General features: G+C 48.4%; 1 protein-coding gene across 1 annotated transcript in view; it reads right to left on the bottom strand.

Moving 5' to 3' along the window:
• Positions 1-7,254: 7,254 nt before the first annotated feature.
• IL1RL2 (interleukin 1 receptor like 2) overlaps positions 7,255-14,057 on the bottom strand; it is a 28,333-nt gene continuing 21,530 nt past the window's right edge. The window contains exons 9-10 of the mRNA XM_065927431.1: positions 10,215-10,376; positions 7,255-7,709 (exon numbers count right to left, since the gene is read on the bottom strand). Coding sequence (XP_065783503.1) covers positions 7,255-7,709; positions 10,215-10,376 — 617 coding nt within the window. The remainder of the gene's footprint in view (positions 7,710-10,214; positions 10,377-14,057) is intronic.

Here is a 14,057-nt window from a genome sequence, read left to right on the forward strand (position 1 = left end):
GCAGGCGGATTCTTTACCGGCTGAGCTACCAGGGAAGGCCATGAATTATTGTAACTATATAAGAATAATAAAAGCCAATGTTCAGTGAGGTCTCACTAGGCACCAAGAAGTATTTTACTGGCTGGTTGTCCTGCAATATTGGTACTTGTATTTTTTTTTCTTTTTTACAGAGGGAGAAACTAAAACAGAGAATATGTGACCTGCCTTGAGGAGCTAAGAAGTAACAGATTTAGCAAATGCACTCAATTGGTAGGTGGTGGATTTGCGGTTGGAATCCAGGCAGCAGGGCGGCGGGGCAATCTTTTAGGAACCACCGCCTCACACCCCTGCCTCGTGGGCATAAAAGCACAGTCTCCTGGTCCCCGTCACAACTCGTGAACAGGCGGCTCAGGCTTGGAAGCCCAAGGGTTACAAACTCAGTGACAGGCTTAGAAAATGGCGCTCTCTCAACCTTTCCCACAGCCTAAGAAGGAGGAGGCTCTTGGCCTTAAGGTGGAGACCCCGCCAGGCTGCGCGGGCCGCTGCGAGGGTAAGGATGCTGCGTTCTCAGTCCGGGATGCTCCAGGCTCCCACACAAGGGGCGCGTTCACTCGGATTCGCCAGCAGAGGGCGCAGTGGCGCCGCGGGGAGACCTTTGATGGCTCCAAGTTGGGGCGTTAACCTCGGTTCCCCCGGTCTCAAGAGAGGAAATGCTTTTCTCTTTCACAAGATCCTTCACCCACGGGGCTGCTTTCTTTCCCTCTTGATGTCATCCTGTTACACAGGCAGGAAGTTCTGTTGGCTCAAGACTTGGCTGGAGGGAAGACTTCTGCTGCCCTGCGGTCACAGAATAACAAACACAGCCCTTTGACCCAGAAGTTATGCAACCCGAGAGGAGCCGGAGCCACGTGATACAGCCGGTTGATGGAGGCGAAAGAGGAGAGTGAAAAGGCTGCCTTCAAACTCAACATTCAAAAAACGAAGATCATGGCATCCAGTCCCGTCACTTCATGGCAAATAGGGGGAAAAGGTGGAAACAGCGACAGATTTTACTTTTTTAGTCCCCAGAATCACTGTGGACAGTGACTGAAAAGTGTTAGTTGCTTGGTCCTGTCTGACTCTTTGTGGCCCCATGAACTGCAGCCTTGCCAGGCTCCTCTGTCCGTAGGATTCCCCAGGCAAGAGTACTGGAGTGGGTTGCCATGCCCTGACCCAGGGATCAAACTCGCACCTCCTGCATTGGCAGGCAAATTCTTTACTGTCTGAGCCAGCAGAAAAGCCCTGCGGATGGTGGCTGCAGCCATGAAATTAAAAGTCACTTGCTCATTGGAAGAAAAGCTATGATAAACCTTGACAGCATATTAGAAAGCAGAGATGTGACTTTGCCAACAAAGGTCCGTATAGTCAAAGCTATGGTGCTTCCAGTAGTCATGTATGGATGTGAGAGTTAGATCATAGAGAAGGCTGAGCACCGAAGAATTGATGCTTTAGAACTGTGATGCTGGAGAAGACTCTTGAGAGTACCTTGGACAGCAAGATTCAACCAGTCCATCCTAAAGGAAATCAACCCTGAATATTCATTGGAAGGACTGATGTGGAAGCTGAAGCTCCAGTAATTTGGCCACCTGATGCAAAGAGCTAACTCACTGGAAAGGACCCTGATGCTGGGAGGGATTGAGGGCAGGAGGAGAAGGGGACGACAGAGGATGAGAAGGTTGGCTGGCATCACCGACTCAATGGACATGAGTTTGAGCAAACTCTGGGAGACAGTGAAGGACAGGGAAGCCTGGCGTGCTGCCGTCCATGGGGTCACAAAGAGTCAGGCACAACTGAGTGACCGAACAACAATAACACAGTATTTCATTCTGGACAGAGGGGCAGGGGTACACAGTCTTCAGGCACAGGCTTTGAGTCCACCAGAACCACTGGCTCTCACCCCATCCAGCTCTCCTCTGTGGCAGAGCTCAGGTGGGTCTAAGAATCCCACCCCAGCCCCTCCTGCAGCAGGAAGCTGGAGGCAGGCAGAGAAGAGGAGACAGAGCAGAACACAGCACGAGCCGTCCCGTGAGACATTTTAGTGCCGCCTGTTTCAGCTGACGTGAGTGCACCCCTGTCCCCCACGGCCCCTTTCTGGACCTGCATTCAGAAAAGATGCGCTTTCTCCCCTTCCCAGGGGCTGGGAGGTGGGGGCTGGGCAGCCTCCTGATAAAGACAAGAAAACCGCCTGAGGTCCAGTTCTCTGATGACATCTCCCTGTGGATTCCATTCTCCTGCTCTCTCTTCTCCTTCAGTAAAGTCACTGAGGTCCTTGCAGATCGGCATCTGCTGCGCTCCTAGGAACAGTCAGGTCAGGGCATCAGAGGTGGGGCGTGGCAGTTGTTAATAAGAGAGCCTCTGATCAAGACAGCTTCAACTGCAAACCCTCCCAAAGCAGTCGAGAAAGGCAGGAAAAACCAAACAACCGCTTGCCATATTAAAGCAGCTTGTTTATCTCCTGCCAAAGTAGTAAAAAAAACTAATTTTTGTGTTTTGTCAGACGGTTACTGGAAGGCGTGGGGTGGGTCTGACTGCTCGATGCCCAAAAGCCAATAAACAGGCCAGACTGATGGAAAGGAAAGTTTGCTTTATTTCAGATGCCAGCAACTTGGGGGTAAGGGCAGACATCTGTCCAAAAGCCAACTCCCCCCACAGAACTCTTATAGTCCGGGGTTGGGGGAGGGGGGCGGGCTGCATGCGGAACAGCACAGGCAGCGTGATAGTCATCGTCAGACTGGTCACTGGTGGCCGGACCAGTGTCATCTTCATTCTTTTAGGTACAGTTATCTTCATTTCCAGGGTCCTTTGTTCCCATTTCTTTGAGGCCAGTTCTTGGATTTGTGGCAGCTTATGTCCTCTGGACAGTCTTTTCATCATGTAGCTAACTTCTCCCATCTGGTGTTTTAGTATCTATAAGACAGCTCACAGGATACAGCTGAGAATATTATCTATAGCCCTAGACAAGAAACTAAAGGTCCTTGACTGTGCTTAATGACTGCACCAGGATTATGTGGTCTCCTTTGACTGTTTCCCTTTGTTTCTGCATTTCTCATTTCTCTGATGAAACTTATTCTTTGACTAAAGTTTCCCACAGACAAAGGGGAGGCAGAGGACCTGCTGGGAGAGGGACCACAAGGTTCTGCTCTGTTTCAGGAGTTTGAGTCAATGGTAGACCAGAACCAACAGATTATTTAAGGAAAAGCAGACACATTCCTGAAAAACCTATCTAAACAGGTTGGCAAATGTGCAGGTTTTGGAATCTGCATTTCCCTTTGCAACTCACAGGCAGGAACTGTACTGGCTTTCTCGATTTTGTGGATTTGATTTAAAAAAGAAGAAGAAGAAGAAAAGAGCCTCTGGGGAGAGGTGACTCAGGAGGGCAAGAGCCAGGGCTCAAGGTCTGATTGCCCCTTCCTCTAGGAGGAAGAAGAGGAGGGTGAGGTTTCAGTTTCACTGCAACAAACATCAGCGTCCCTTAGGAGCTGCCTGGGTTTGGCAGGGGAAGAGGGATCGCTGCACACACTTTCCATCCTCCGTCGCTCAAGGGCCCCAGAAGAATTCCGCTTGAGACGTGTGGCCTCCAGGGCTTCGTCCCAACGTCCTGCAACTCAGCGCTCCCCAACCCCCATCATTTATTCCAGATGCTGTGGACTCATCATCATCTCTAAGAAGGAAACCAAGGAGGAATTTTCCACTTTCTGAACTTGGCACACACACACCCCCGGATACTGGATAAATGAACCACACACGCGAGCGTGGAAGGAAAGTTTATGACTGTGAAGTGGGATGGAGCGCTAGGAAAAGGTCAGCTGCCTGGGGCCAGCAGGAAGCCTCTGAGTCACCGTGGGGGCAGGGGGATGCAGAGGGTGCCAGGAGGCACTGAGGGACCGGCCCCGCCACCCACTCCCTGTTGGTCAGACAGCTCCTCATCCGACCTGGGAGCGTGCCAAGCGCTCTCACGCGTGTATCTGCATCTCAGCCTTTGGGGGAAAGACCAGCCCTCTCTGGACCCTTTGTTTGACATGACTCAGCCTTGAGGCTGCCCTTTCTCGGGGACAGATGCATGGTGTTCGAGGGGAGGGACCAAAGGAAGTGGGTTTTGTGGGCCACTCAGTCATTATAGGAATGAAACAGAAGTTAGAGGGGCGTAGCACCTGCATGTCACCTTGACTCTGACCTCTTCACCTCTCACCGTAAGGGAGCAGGACCCCCTGGGGCCTTCCCGTGTCCTCTGCTTGACTTCCCCGCTGAAGCACCTGGATGACAGTATTGGGTGCACATTTCCTGAGGTTTTCTGGTAGATAAAATAAAAACCTCCCTCTTCAACAAATGGAAAATGTTAACTACTTGACAACCGTGAGCACACAGCCCCAGGCCTCTTGGAGCCTAAGGACTGATAACGTTTTGTTTTTAAATATTTATTTTTCTGCTCCAGGTTTTAAGTTGCAGTGGCACATGGAATCCAGTTCCCTGACCACGGATTGAACCCTGGGCCCCCAGCCCTGGGACTGATGATGTTTGTCCCTATGACATCACCTGCTGCCTCAGCATCAGCCAATCAGAGTAATGCCCGAGCTTATCACACATCTGTGACCCTCCTCTCTCCTCAGGCTTTTAAAAGGGTTTTGTTGAAACCCTCAGGGAGTTCGGGGCTTCTTAGGGCACGAGGCACCCATTCTCCTTGCATGGCCCTGAAATAAACCTTTCTCCGGCCCAACCTCCTAAGTTTCCGTTTGTTTGACCTCACTCTGCACCAGGCACCTGAACTTGAGTTAACATCACCCCTACCTCCAGGCCAGCTTCTGTCCCCCAAGGTTCGCCCAGGCGACATGGGACCCACCCCAAGGACGGGGAGACAGCTCCTTTCACCTCACCAAGCCCAGCTGCTGAAATGAGCAAACGAACCAGCAGTGGCCTTCAGCTCTCCTACACCCTGCCTTTTCGTCCACTTCCTTGACACTTAAGCCTTCTGTTCTATGCACAGTGAGCGTGAGCCCGTGTCAGCTGAGTTGCTTCTTTGGTGGCTCAGTGTTAAAGAATCCATCTGCAATGCAGAGTTCACTCCCTGAATCAGGGAGAACCCCTGGAGCAGGAAATGGAAACCCACTCCAGTATCTTACCAGGGAAATCCCATGGACAAAGGTGCTTGGAGGCTACAGTCCATGGAGTTGCCAAGAGTCGACACGACCGAGCGACTACATACAGCCGCACGCACGCCTCGTCAGCTGACAAATGAACGTTCTCAGCCCTTACCAGCCAGCCTACATTTCAGTTCAAAGCCAGTCTAACTCAATGATTTGTCTTTTCACCTTATTGCTTTCCTACAGTTTCATTTAAAAATGAGTGGAAATTAAAAATGAAGGTGCTGCAACTGCTAGTAATAAAATCAAGAATGATTTGAGAACTCTTGGGTATCCACAATGGCAAATATGTCCCTTGAGGTTTACACTTTGTGATCTTTAGCAGCTTAGAGATGTGCTCAGTTGCTGAGATAAAATAGCAAAGGGTGCCCCCAAACCAGTGAAAATGCATATGTTAAGGATCACAGGCCGACCCCCTCCAGCCTCTATGATGCTTCATTAGGGCCACACTCTAGTCTGCTCGGCTGCAGTAACAAAATACCATAGACTGGGAGGCTTAGGAACAACAGACACTCATTTCTCAGTGTTCCAGAGGCTGGGAGTCTGAGACCCGGGGGCCAGCATGGCCGGGTGGGGGTCCCCTTTCCACATGGCAGATTTCTGACGTGGCAGAAGGGGCAAGGGAGCTGTCTGGGGGCTCTTTTATAGGAGCACTGATTCTACCCAGCAAGGCTCCTTCCTCAGGACCCGTTCACCTCTCAAAGGCCCCACCTCCTAAAAGGATGATGCCAGGAGTTGTTGCTGCTTATCAATCGCTCAGTCGTGTCCGAGTCTTTGCAAGCCCATGGACTGCAACGTGCCAGGCTTCCCTGTCCTTCACTATCTCCTGGAGCTTGCTCAAACTCATGACCATTGAGTCGGTGGTGCCATCCAACCATCTCATCCTCTGTCCTCCCCTTCTTCTCCTGCCGTCAGTCTTTCCCAGCATCAGGGTCTTTTCCAATGAGTCAGCTCTTCACATCAGGTGGCCAAAGTGTCGGAGCTTCAGCTTCATCTGAAGTCCTTCCAATGAATATTCAGGGTCAGCTCTTCATATCAGGTGGCCAAAGTGTCGGAGCTTCAGCTTCAGCATCAGTCCTTCCAATGAATATTCAGGGTTGGTTTCCTTGAGGACTGACTGCTTTGATCTCTTTGCAGTCCAAGGGACTCTCAAGAGTCTTCTCCAGCACCGCAGTTCAGGTGTTAGCATCCAAATATGTGACTTTGGGGGACAGGAACTCTCTGCGCACTGCAGCCACCTTTGCAGGCTGCTGTTGTCAACCACAGAATAAGGGCTGGACTGTATCTAGGCTCCTGCATGTCAGGGTTTGACTGATAAGACTTTATAGCTGATTTTAACGTCAATGATCCTTCTGAGTTGTTCAATCATGAACTGACCTGTGAAGAAGGCACGCTGGCTGGATGACTCTGTCCGCTCAGAATAGAACTCCGTCATCTTGGTGGGGTGACTGTGTCTACCACGTGTGGCTCAGCATTCTGGCTGCCAGAGGCCAGCTGGGAAAAATAAGGGCGTTATGACTTGTTTTGGTTGGACAGGCAAAGCAGGAGACCCACCAGCAGGGGGGGCTCGTGGGCAACCAGAGTTGGCCCCACAGGTCTAGGTGACTTTCAAGTTGCTTCCCGTGTCAAGGGGCCCAGACTGCAACGTCACAAAACTGTTTATTTGCACCAGAGGAGTAAGAGGGGCTGAGAGACGCAGTCAGTGCTCCCTGAGGACAGGGCCCTCGGCACGCTGGTCAGGCGTGACCTCTGCCAGCCCTTCCCAAGCCCACAGGGTCCTCCCGTGGATCTGACCCCCCACGCTCTTGTCTCCAGTCCCACGGGGGTCACACTGTGTGCCAAACCTCCTGACAGCTGAACCATGACTCCCAAACCCTCCGTGGCTCCTCCCCAGGGGCTCAAAGGCTAATACTCCACGTTCACAAGTCTTCATGAGTGTTCCGAGCCAGTCAGTTAATGAGGGCCTCTTGAGAGGTGCTGTCTTCCCCTAAAGAAGCAGCTCTGAGCAAAGGCAGCAGATAAACCCAGGTCTTTCCATAAGGACACAACAAGAAACAGTAAGCTTCAAGCAAGCAGCCCAGATGCAATGCTTCCTGGTCTAACTATGCACAACGCTCGGGAAGATATTCTTTCCATCAGGGGAGATGAACCCCGTGCGGGCCTCCCACTTGCCAGCCGTGAGGTCAAAGGGCGTGTGCTTCAGCAGCTGGACAGGAGGAGAAGGTGGCCACCTCTTGGGAGGCATGCGATATCTCACTTTTTTCCAGAACTCGGTCTTTGCGCACTGGGACTGTTCTGTGAAGCCCCCACTCCACCGGACAGCCCCGTGCTTCTGTTTGATATACTGAATGGACTCCGGCAAGGCCGTGTAGTCCTTGACCTTGCCCAGTTCAATCAGGATGACCTTTATCCCGTCCTGGATGAGGGCACTGTAGACTGCAATCTGTTCTTCTGACAGATTCTTTAATAGGTCAAAGTTCAGCTCGTCGGGATCGATAACGATGATCAATCTTCTGCACAGCCTAATATTTTCATCGATGACATTGACCACAGCTGGAAATTAAGAAAGAAGATGTAAAACAGCTCACAATAAAAACAGCCCCACAGGGACTTCCCTGGTGGTCCCATGATTAAGACTCTGCTTTGCAATGCAGGGGACATGGATTCAATCCCTGGTCGGGGAACTAAGATCCCAAATGCCTGGAGCAACTAGGCCCATGAGCCACAACTAGGGAATCCATGTGCTTTAACAGAAGATCCCTTGTGACCAGATGCAGCAAAATAAATTTTTAAAATAATAATATAATAATAAATGAAAAATAAAACAGCCACTGGTTATGAACTACTCAGAACAAGAATCTTATTATGTCTAACCTTTTTTTTTTTTTAAGGTTTCTGTCTTTTTTATTTCCCCAAAACAGCATTCCTATGGGAAGTGCAGGGCTTACTAGAATTTTCTCCACCTGAATAAATAAATTTTTAGTAAAGAGTTTTCTTTATTGACTAAGATCCATAATATCTAGAGTCCACTGTCTGAATTAACTATTCTGGTGAAAAAGTCTATTATTGTCTGTTTTATAGTAAACAATTGGGATCTTTAAAGTTTTCTGGATTAATGCAAAACTTGTTAAGCTCATAGTATATAATTTACTTGCATATGTATAAATATTCAGTATTTGTTATAATTCCCATTTTTATCATGTGTAACTTTGTATATCAAAACTTAACTAAATGTGTGGTATATATTAGAGGATAAACGCTTTTCACTTTTTATATAACAGACTTTTAAAGGATAGGACACATGTACTCAGTTCAAATGTACTAATCTTATTTGTGTTTTCCTCTTGTGCTTCATGGATATTTAAATGACCAGGACTTACAGGACTAACTTGAAAGCAAATAATATATTCTGCTGACTTGGGGAAGGGAGATAAACTTGGTGTCTTTTAGAAATAACGACCAAGTTTTATATCATCCTCATCCTTAGGATATAAGAACAGACTATAACCTCCCCAAGAGCATGTCCTTCTTCTCTTTGGTTTATTTTAATATTTCTAGTGCCTACAACATTGCCTGGCACATGGCAGGGGCTCAATAAATATTTGTTGAAGAAGTGAATGAATGAACTGTTATTGAAACAAGAGCTTTTCTGCATGTTTGTAACACGCTCTGGATCACACTTTCATTTCTTCATGAAGAAGGATTTCATAACTTGAAAAGACGTGATAAGCTATGGATAGGAGCAGCATACAAAACCAAGGTACTTAGAAACCTTTTATTTATTTACTTAAGTTTTATTTGTATATTTTTGCCTGTGCTGGGTCTTTGCTGCTGCACGGGTTTTTCTCTAGCTGCAGCAAGTGGGGTCTACTGTCTGGTTGCGGGGCACGGGCTTCTCATTTCGGGGGCTTCTCTTATTGCAGAGCACGGGCGCCAGGACACAGACTCGGTGGCTGTGGCACATGGGCATCGCTGCTCGGTGGCACGCGGGATCTTCCCAGACCAGGGATCCAACTGTGTCTCCTACATTGGCAGGTGGATTCTTTTGCCACTCAGCCAACAGGGCAGCCCTATTAATTTTTTATCGTTACTTATTTATTTTGCTCTGCCAGGTCTTAGTTGTGGCACATCGGATATTTGATATTTGTTCCCAAATGCAGGACTTTTAGTTGAGACAAACTATTTGATCCTAGAGGAAATCAACCCTAAATATTCATTGAAAAGACTGTTGCTGAAGATGAAGCTCCAATACTCTGGCCGCCTGATGCGAAGAGCCGACTCACTAGAAAAGACCCTGATGCTGGGAAAGATTGAAGGCAAAAGGAGAAGGGGACAGCAGAGGATGAGATGGTTAGACAGCATCACCGATTCGATGGACATGAATTTGAGCAAACTCCAAAAGATGGTGGGGACAGAGGAGCCTGGCATGATGCAGCCCATGGGGTCACAAAGTTGAACACAACCTATTGACTGATGACAACAACAAGGGGAAGATTGGAGGTGATTGAAGCTCATAAAAACCAGCTTTAAACATGAATTAATTTACATACTCAAACCAACAGAAAACACTCAGTGATTGGTCTCAAGGATTCCACAGCCAATGACCAGTTGTCTGTTTTGGGTCTCTTGGTCAAGGCTAGGTTTCTGTTCGACTGGCTGGTCATACAAATGGGTCAACCATATCCATACCCAACCAGGAATCACAGTTATCCTGTTATAGGAATGAACCTAAAGAGAGAAAAGAGATTAATCCTAACCTCCTCAGCTTGGGGGCTGTGGGCAGAGGAGGTGAAGGGCTACTTGTGGTTCCATGCAGAAGGCAAGCATACTTCCCACCATTTGTGAAGTGAAGGGAAGAAAGAGATCCCTTTCCATTTTCTTATTTTTTTTTTTTTTTTGATTGAGTCTCAGCATGAGGGATCTTAGTTCCTGGACCAGGGATCGAACCCATGCCCCCTTGCAGTGGAAGTGAGGGATGCTAACCACTGGACCACCAGGGAATTCTGGTTCCTTTTCATGTTCTTCATTTCTTATTTTTATACCTCACTGAAAACATACCTTGTCCAGGAAACTCATCCCTGCCAAATATAAATAACTTGTATCCACACTGCTTCTCCAGCACCTCAGGAAGAATTTTCAACACCAGTGTGTCCACATCATGACTCTGGCTTTCTCTCTGAGGCTTGGGATATAAGACATAAGCATCATACAGCTTCCCATCTGAAAAGGAAACAGGGCAAGCTCGTGAAATTATTCCTACCAAATTGTGTGTGTGTGAGTCACTCAGTTCTGTCCAACTCTTTGGGATCCCATGGACTATAGCCCACAAGCCTCCTCTGTCCATGGAGTTCTCCAGGCAAGAATACTGGAGTGGATTGCCATTTCCTCCTCCAGGGGATCTTCCTGACCCAGGGATAAAACCCCTGTCTCCTGCGTCGGCAGGCAGGTTCTTTATCACTGAGCCAGCTGGGACGCCCCCCTAATGCAAGCAGCTCCTCGAAGACATAAAATATTGATAGATAACTAATGAGAACCTACTCTATGACACAGAGAACTCAACTCATTGCACTGTGGTGACCTCAACGGGAAGGAAATCCAAAAATCTCCTTGCAGGAGGCCCTTTTGTCCTGTCACTCAGCAAAGCTATATTTCAATTTAACCTTTACATCAGGTGCCTCCAGCCTTAACTCATCTGTCTGAAGCACACCTTTCAAATCTTTTGATCACGTAATACCTTGCCTAACCTATTGACTCCTTTCTTAGATTAAAGAAGCTAAAATGAAGAATAAGTAATTCAAGATGACCAGATCTCTTCCCCAGCTTCCCCTTCAGTCAGCTCACAAGCTGACGGTGTGAACAAGAGAGCTTCTAAAGAAAGACTCCAAGGACTCGAGGAGCTTGCCTGCAGTGGGAGATGGCAACCAGCCTGGCCCCCATCTCATGATTAACTAAAATTACTTCTCCTTTTCCCTTTATTTATTTTTTTTCTCCTTTTCCCTTTAAAAACGTTCATAGCCAAGCAGAATCTTAGGAGGTAGTTCTGGGACCCTGGTCCACCCTCTCCCAGGTTGCCGGCCTCCTGAATAAAGTAGCCTTTTGTTTTCCAACCAATCCCGGTCTCTCGAGTGGTGACTTTTGAGAGGTGAGCAGTTGGACCTGAGTTTGGTAACATGTATCTTACTAGGGCTTCTCTGGTGGTTGAGACAGTAAAGAATCTGCCTGCAATGCGGGAGACCCAGGTTCAAGCCCTGGATTGGGAAGATCCCCTGGAGAAGGGAATAGCTACCCACTCCAGTATTCTTGCTTGGAGAATTTCATGGATAGAAGAGGCTGGCAGGCTATAGTTCATGGGGTCACAAAGAGTCAGACATGACTGAGCGATTAACAAACACATTAACACACTACCAATCACAAGTCCAGGGTGTTACCTTTGCTCCTGACCAACGAGCTACAAACTGGAGATTCCCCTGACCCCTGCCTTGGGTTCCGTTATTTGCTAGAATAACTCACAGACTCAGAGAAACATGGTACCATTAATAACTAGATCACTGATTTATTATAAAAGGATTTTTAAAGGATATGAATCAAAAGGCAGATGAGAAGATGCATGGGGTAAAGGATGGGGAAGGATGCAGAGGCTCAATGCCTTCTCCAGGGCCCTGTTCTCCCCAGGCTCTACCTGGTCACCAGCCCAGGACCTCTCCAAACCCTGTCCTGTAGAGTTTGTATGGAGGCTTCGTTACATAGACTTGTTTGATGAAATTAGGAAAAGGAAGCTTCACAAAGTTCATCCCTGAGTCAATATGGGTAACTAGGTCAGATTGTATTTTCCAAAAATAGCCCCAGAAATATTTCCAGTCCCACAGGCTCTTTTCAAACTTTGCCACACCCATAAAGAGGAGGATTCTATTTCCCCTCCCTTGGCATTGGGTAAGACTCTGCAGCCACCTTGATGCATGAACGTGGTAGAACCGACACTAGAAATCCAAGGTCTGAGTCATTTTAAAAAACTATGGGGTGAGAGGGGAGGACGAATCCGCCTGCCAATGCAGGAGACACGGGTTCAATCCCTGGTCCGGGAATATTCCACAAGCTGCAGGGCATCTATGCCTGTGTGCCTGGGCCCCAGAACTACTGAGCCCGTGCTCCACAGCGAGAGAAGCCGCTGCAGTGAGAAGCCTGTGCACTTCAGCGCACACTCCAGTATCTTGCTGGGAAAATCCCATCGACAGAGGAGCCTGGTGGGCTGGAGTCCACGGGGTTGCAAAGAGTTGGACACAACTGAAGCGACGGAGCAGGCATGCGTAAAATATTGATCAGTAACTAACAAGAACGTACTGTATACTATAGGGACCTCTACTCAATGCTCTGTGGTGACCTAATGGGAATGAAATCCAAAAAAGCGGGGATGTGTGTATACATAGAGCTGAATCACTTTGCTGTGCAGTGGAAATTAACACAACATTGTGGAGCAACTATACACCAAAAAAATATTTTTTTTTTAAATAGACAATACATAGAACGTATGGACTTTAGCCAAGACCATCCAGGACTCCTAATAATTGTGAATTAGACACACCTCACTATGAATCACTTTTGCAGCTTGACTAGTCTGGTTGGAATAAACTTATCAGGAGAAGGACACACTTTCTCTTCTTCACTGGTATTTGCTGCTGCTGACTCCGCATGTTCCCAAATAACCAGAGAACATCCTCAAAGGGCCCAAAGCTGGGTTCACCTCAAGAGTCTCATCACTCACTGACTGTTGAAGTCACGCTCAGAGGGGGATCAGAGACTGGGCTGGAGGAAATGTAGTCACAAAGGACGCATGCACGTTGCTGACTTAAAGAAGAAGAAGAGAAGCCCTGGCTGACTGTCAGTTCCCATCTCAAGTCCTCAGCCCACTGGTTCCGAGCATGGTCAGCAGCCCGGTCTGAGCAGAGGGCAGGGCTCCCTGAGTCGCTCATCTGTCCAGCTTCCGCCTCGCGGGATGAGACACCATGCAATTCCTTTTCCTCTTCCTGCTACATCTGACTTCACCCGCGGCAGCCTCAGCACACACTCTGCACTCACGGTCCCTGGAATCCCAGTGAGTCAGAGAGGCGGAGCTCCGGGGACACCCCAACAGGCCCCTGTCCGTCAACGCATGAAGCATCTCTGCGTCAGAAAAGACAAACGGCTTTGCTGCCCTGAAGCCTCTTCTCAAACGGCTGCAGGAGGATCACGGGCAGAGATGGGCTGACACGGAGCAGGGTCTACAGGGACCACAGCCTGGCTCAGCCCAGCCCACTGCCCACAGCGCTAAACGAGTTTCAGGGCAGACAGAGAACAGGCTTGTGGACAGAGCCGGGGAAGGACAGTGTGGGATGAACATGGAAACATACACGTCACCATATGTAAAGCAGATGGCCAGTGGGAAACTGCCGTGTGACACAGGAGGCTCACCCATGCTCTGTGACAACCTCGAGGGGTGGGATGGAGTAAGAGGTGGGAGGGAGGTTCGAGAGGGAGGGGATCCATGTCTCCCTATGGCTGAGTCATGCTAACGTATGGCAGAAAACAACACAATACTGTAAAGCGATTAACCTCCAATGAAAAATAAATATTTTTAAAAATCTTAAGAAAAAAGAGCTTCAGGTTGCACTGGTCACACACAGCCGATTTCCACAAGTGAATTTTGCTATCAAAAAAGAATTCGTTGTTTCCCAGGTTGCTCAATGGCTGCTGATTTTGAATTCTGAAATTTCATTTAAACTCCAAGCTAGGACACCTGTGCTTTATCAAACCTGTGCACAAGCATGTGCTTTTTTTCTATGCAAAGCAGGCACTTGGGGTGAATATCACCCTTCTGTGCAACAAGGATTCTTAACAGGTGCCTGAACCCCCCACTCCCCTGAGTTC

The sequence above is a fragment of the Muntiacus reevesi genome, chromosome 3 (genome assembly GCF_963930625.1).
Source record: "Muntiacus reevesi chromosome 3, mMunRee1.1, whole genome shotgun sequence".
Lineage (NCBI taxonomy): Eukaryota > Metazoa > Chordata > Mammalia > Artiodactyla > Cervidae > Muntiacus > Muntiacus reevesi.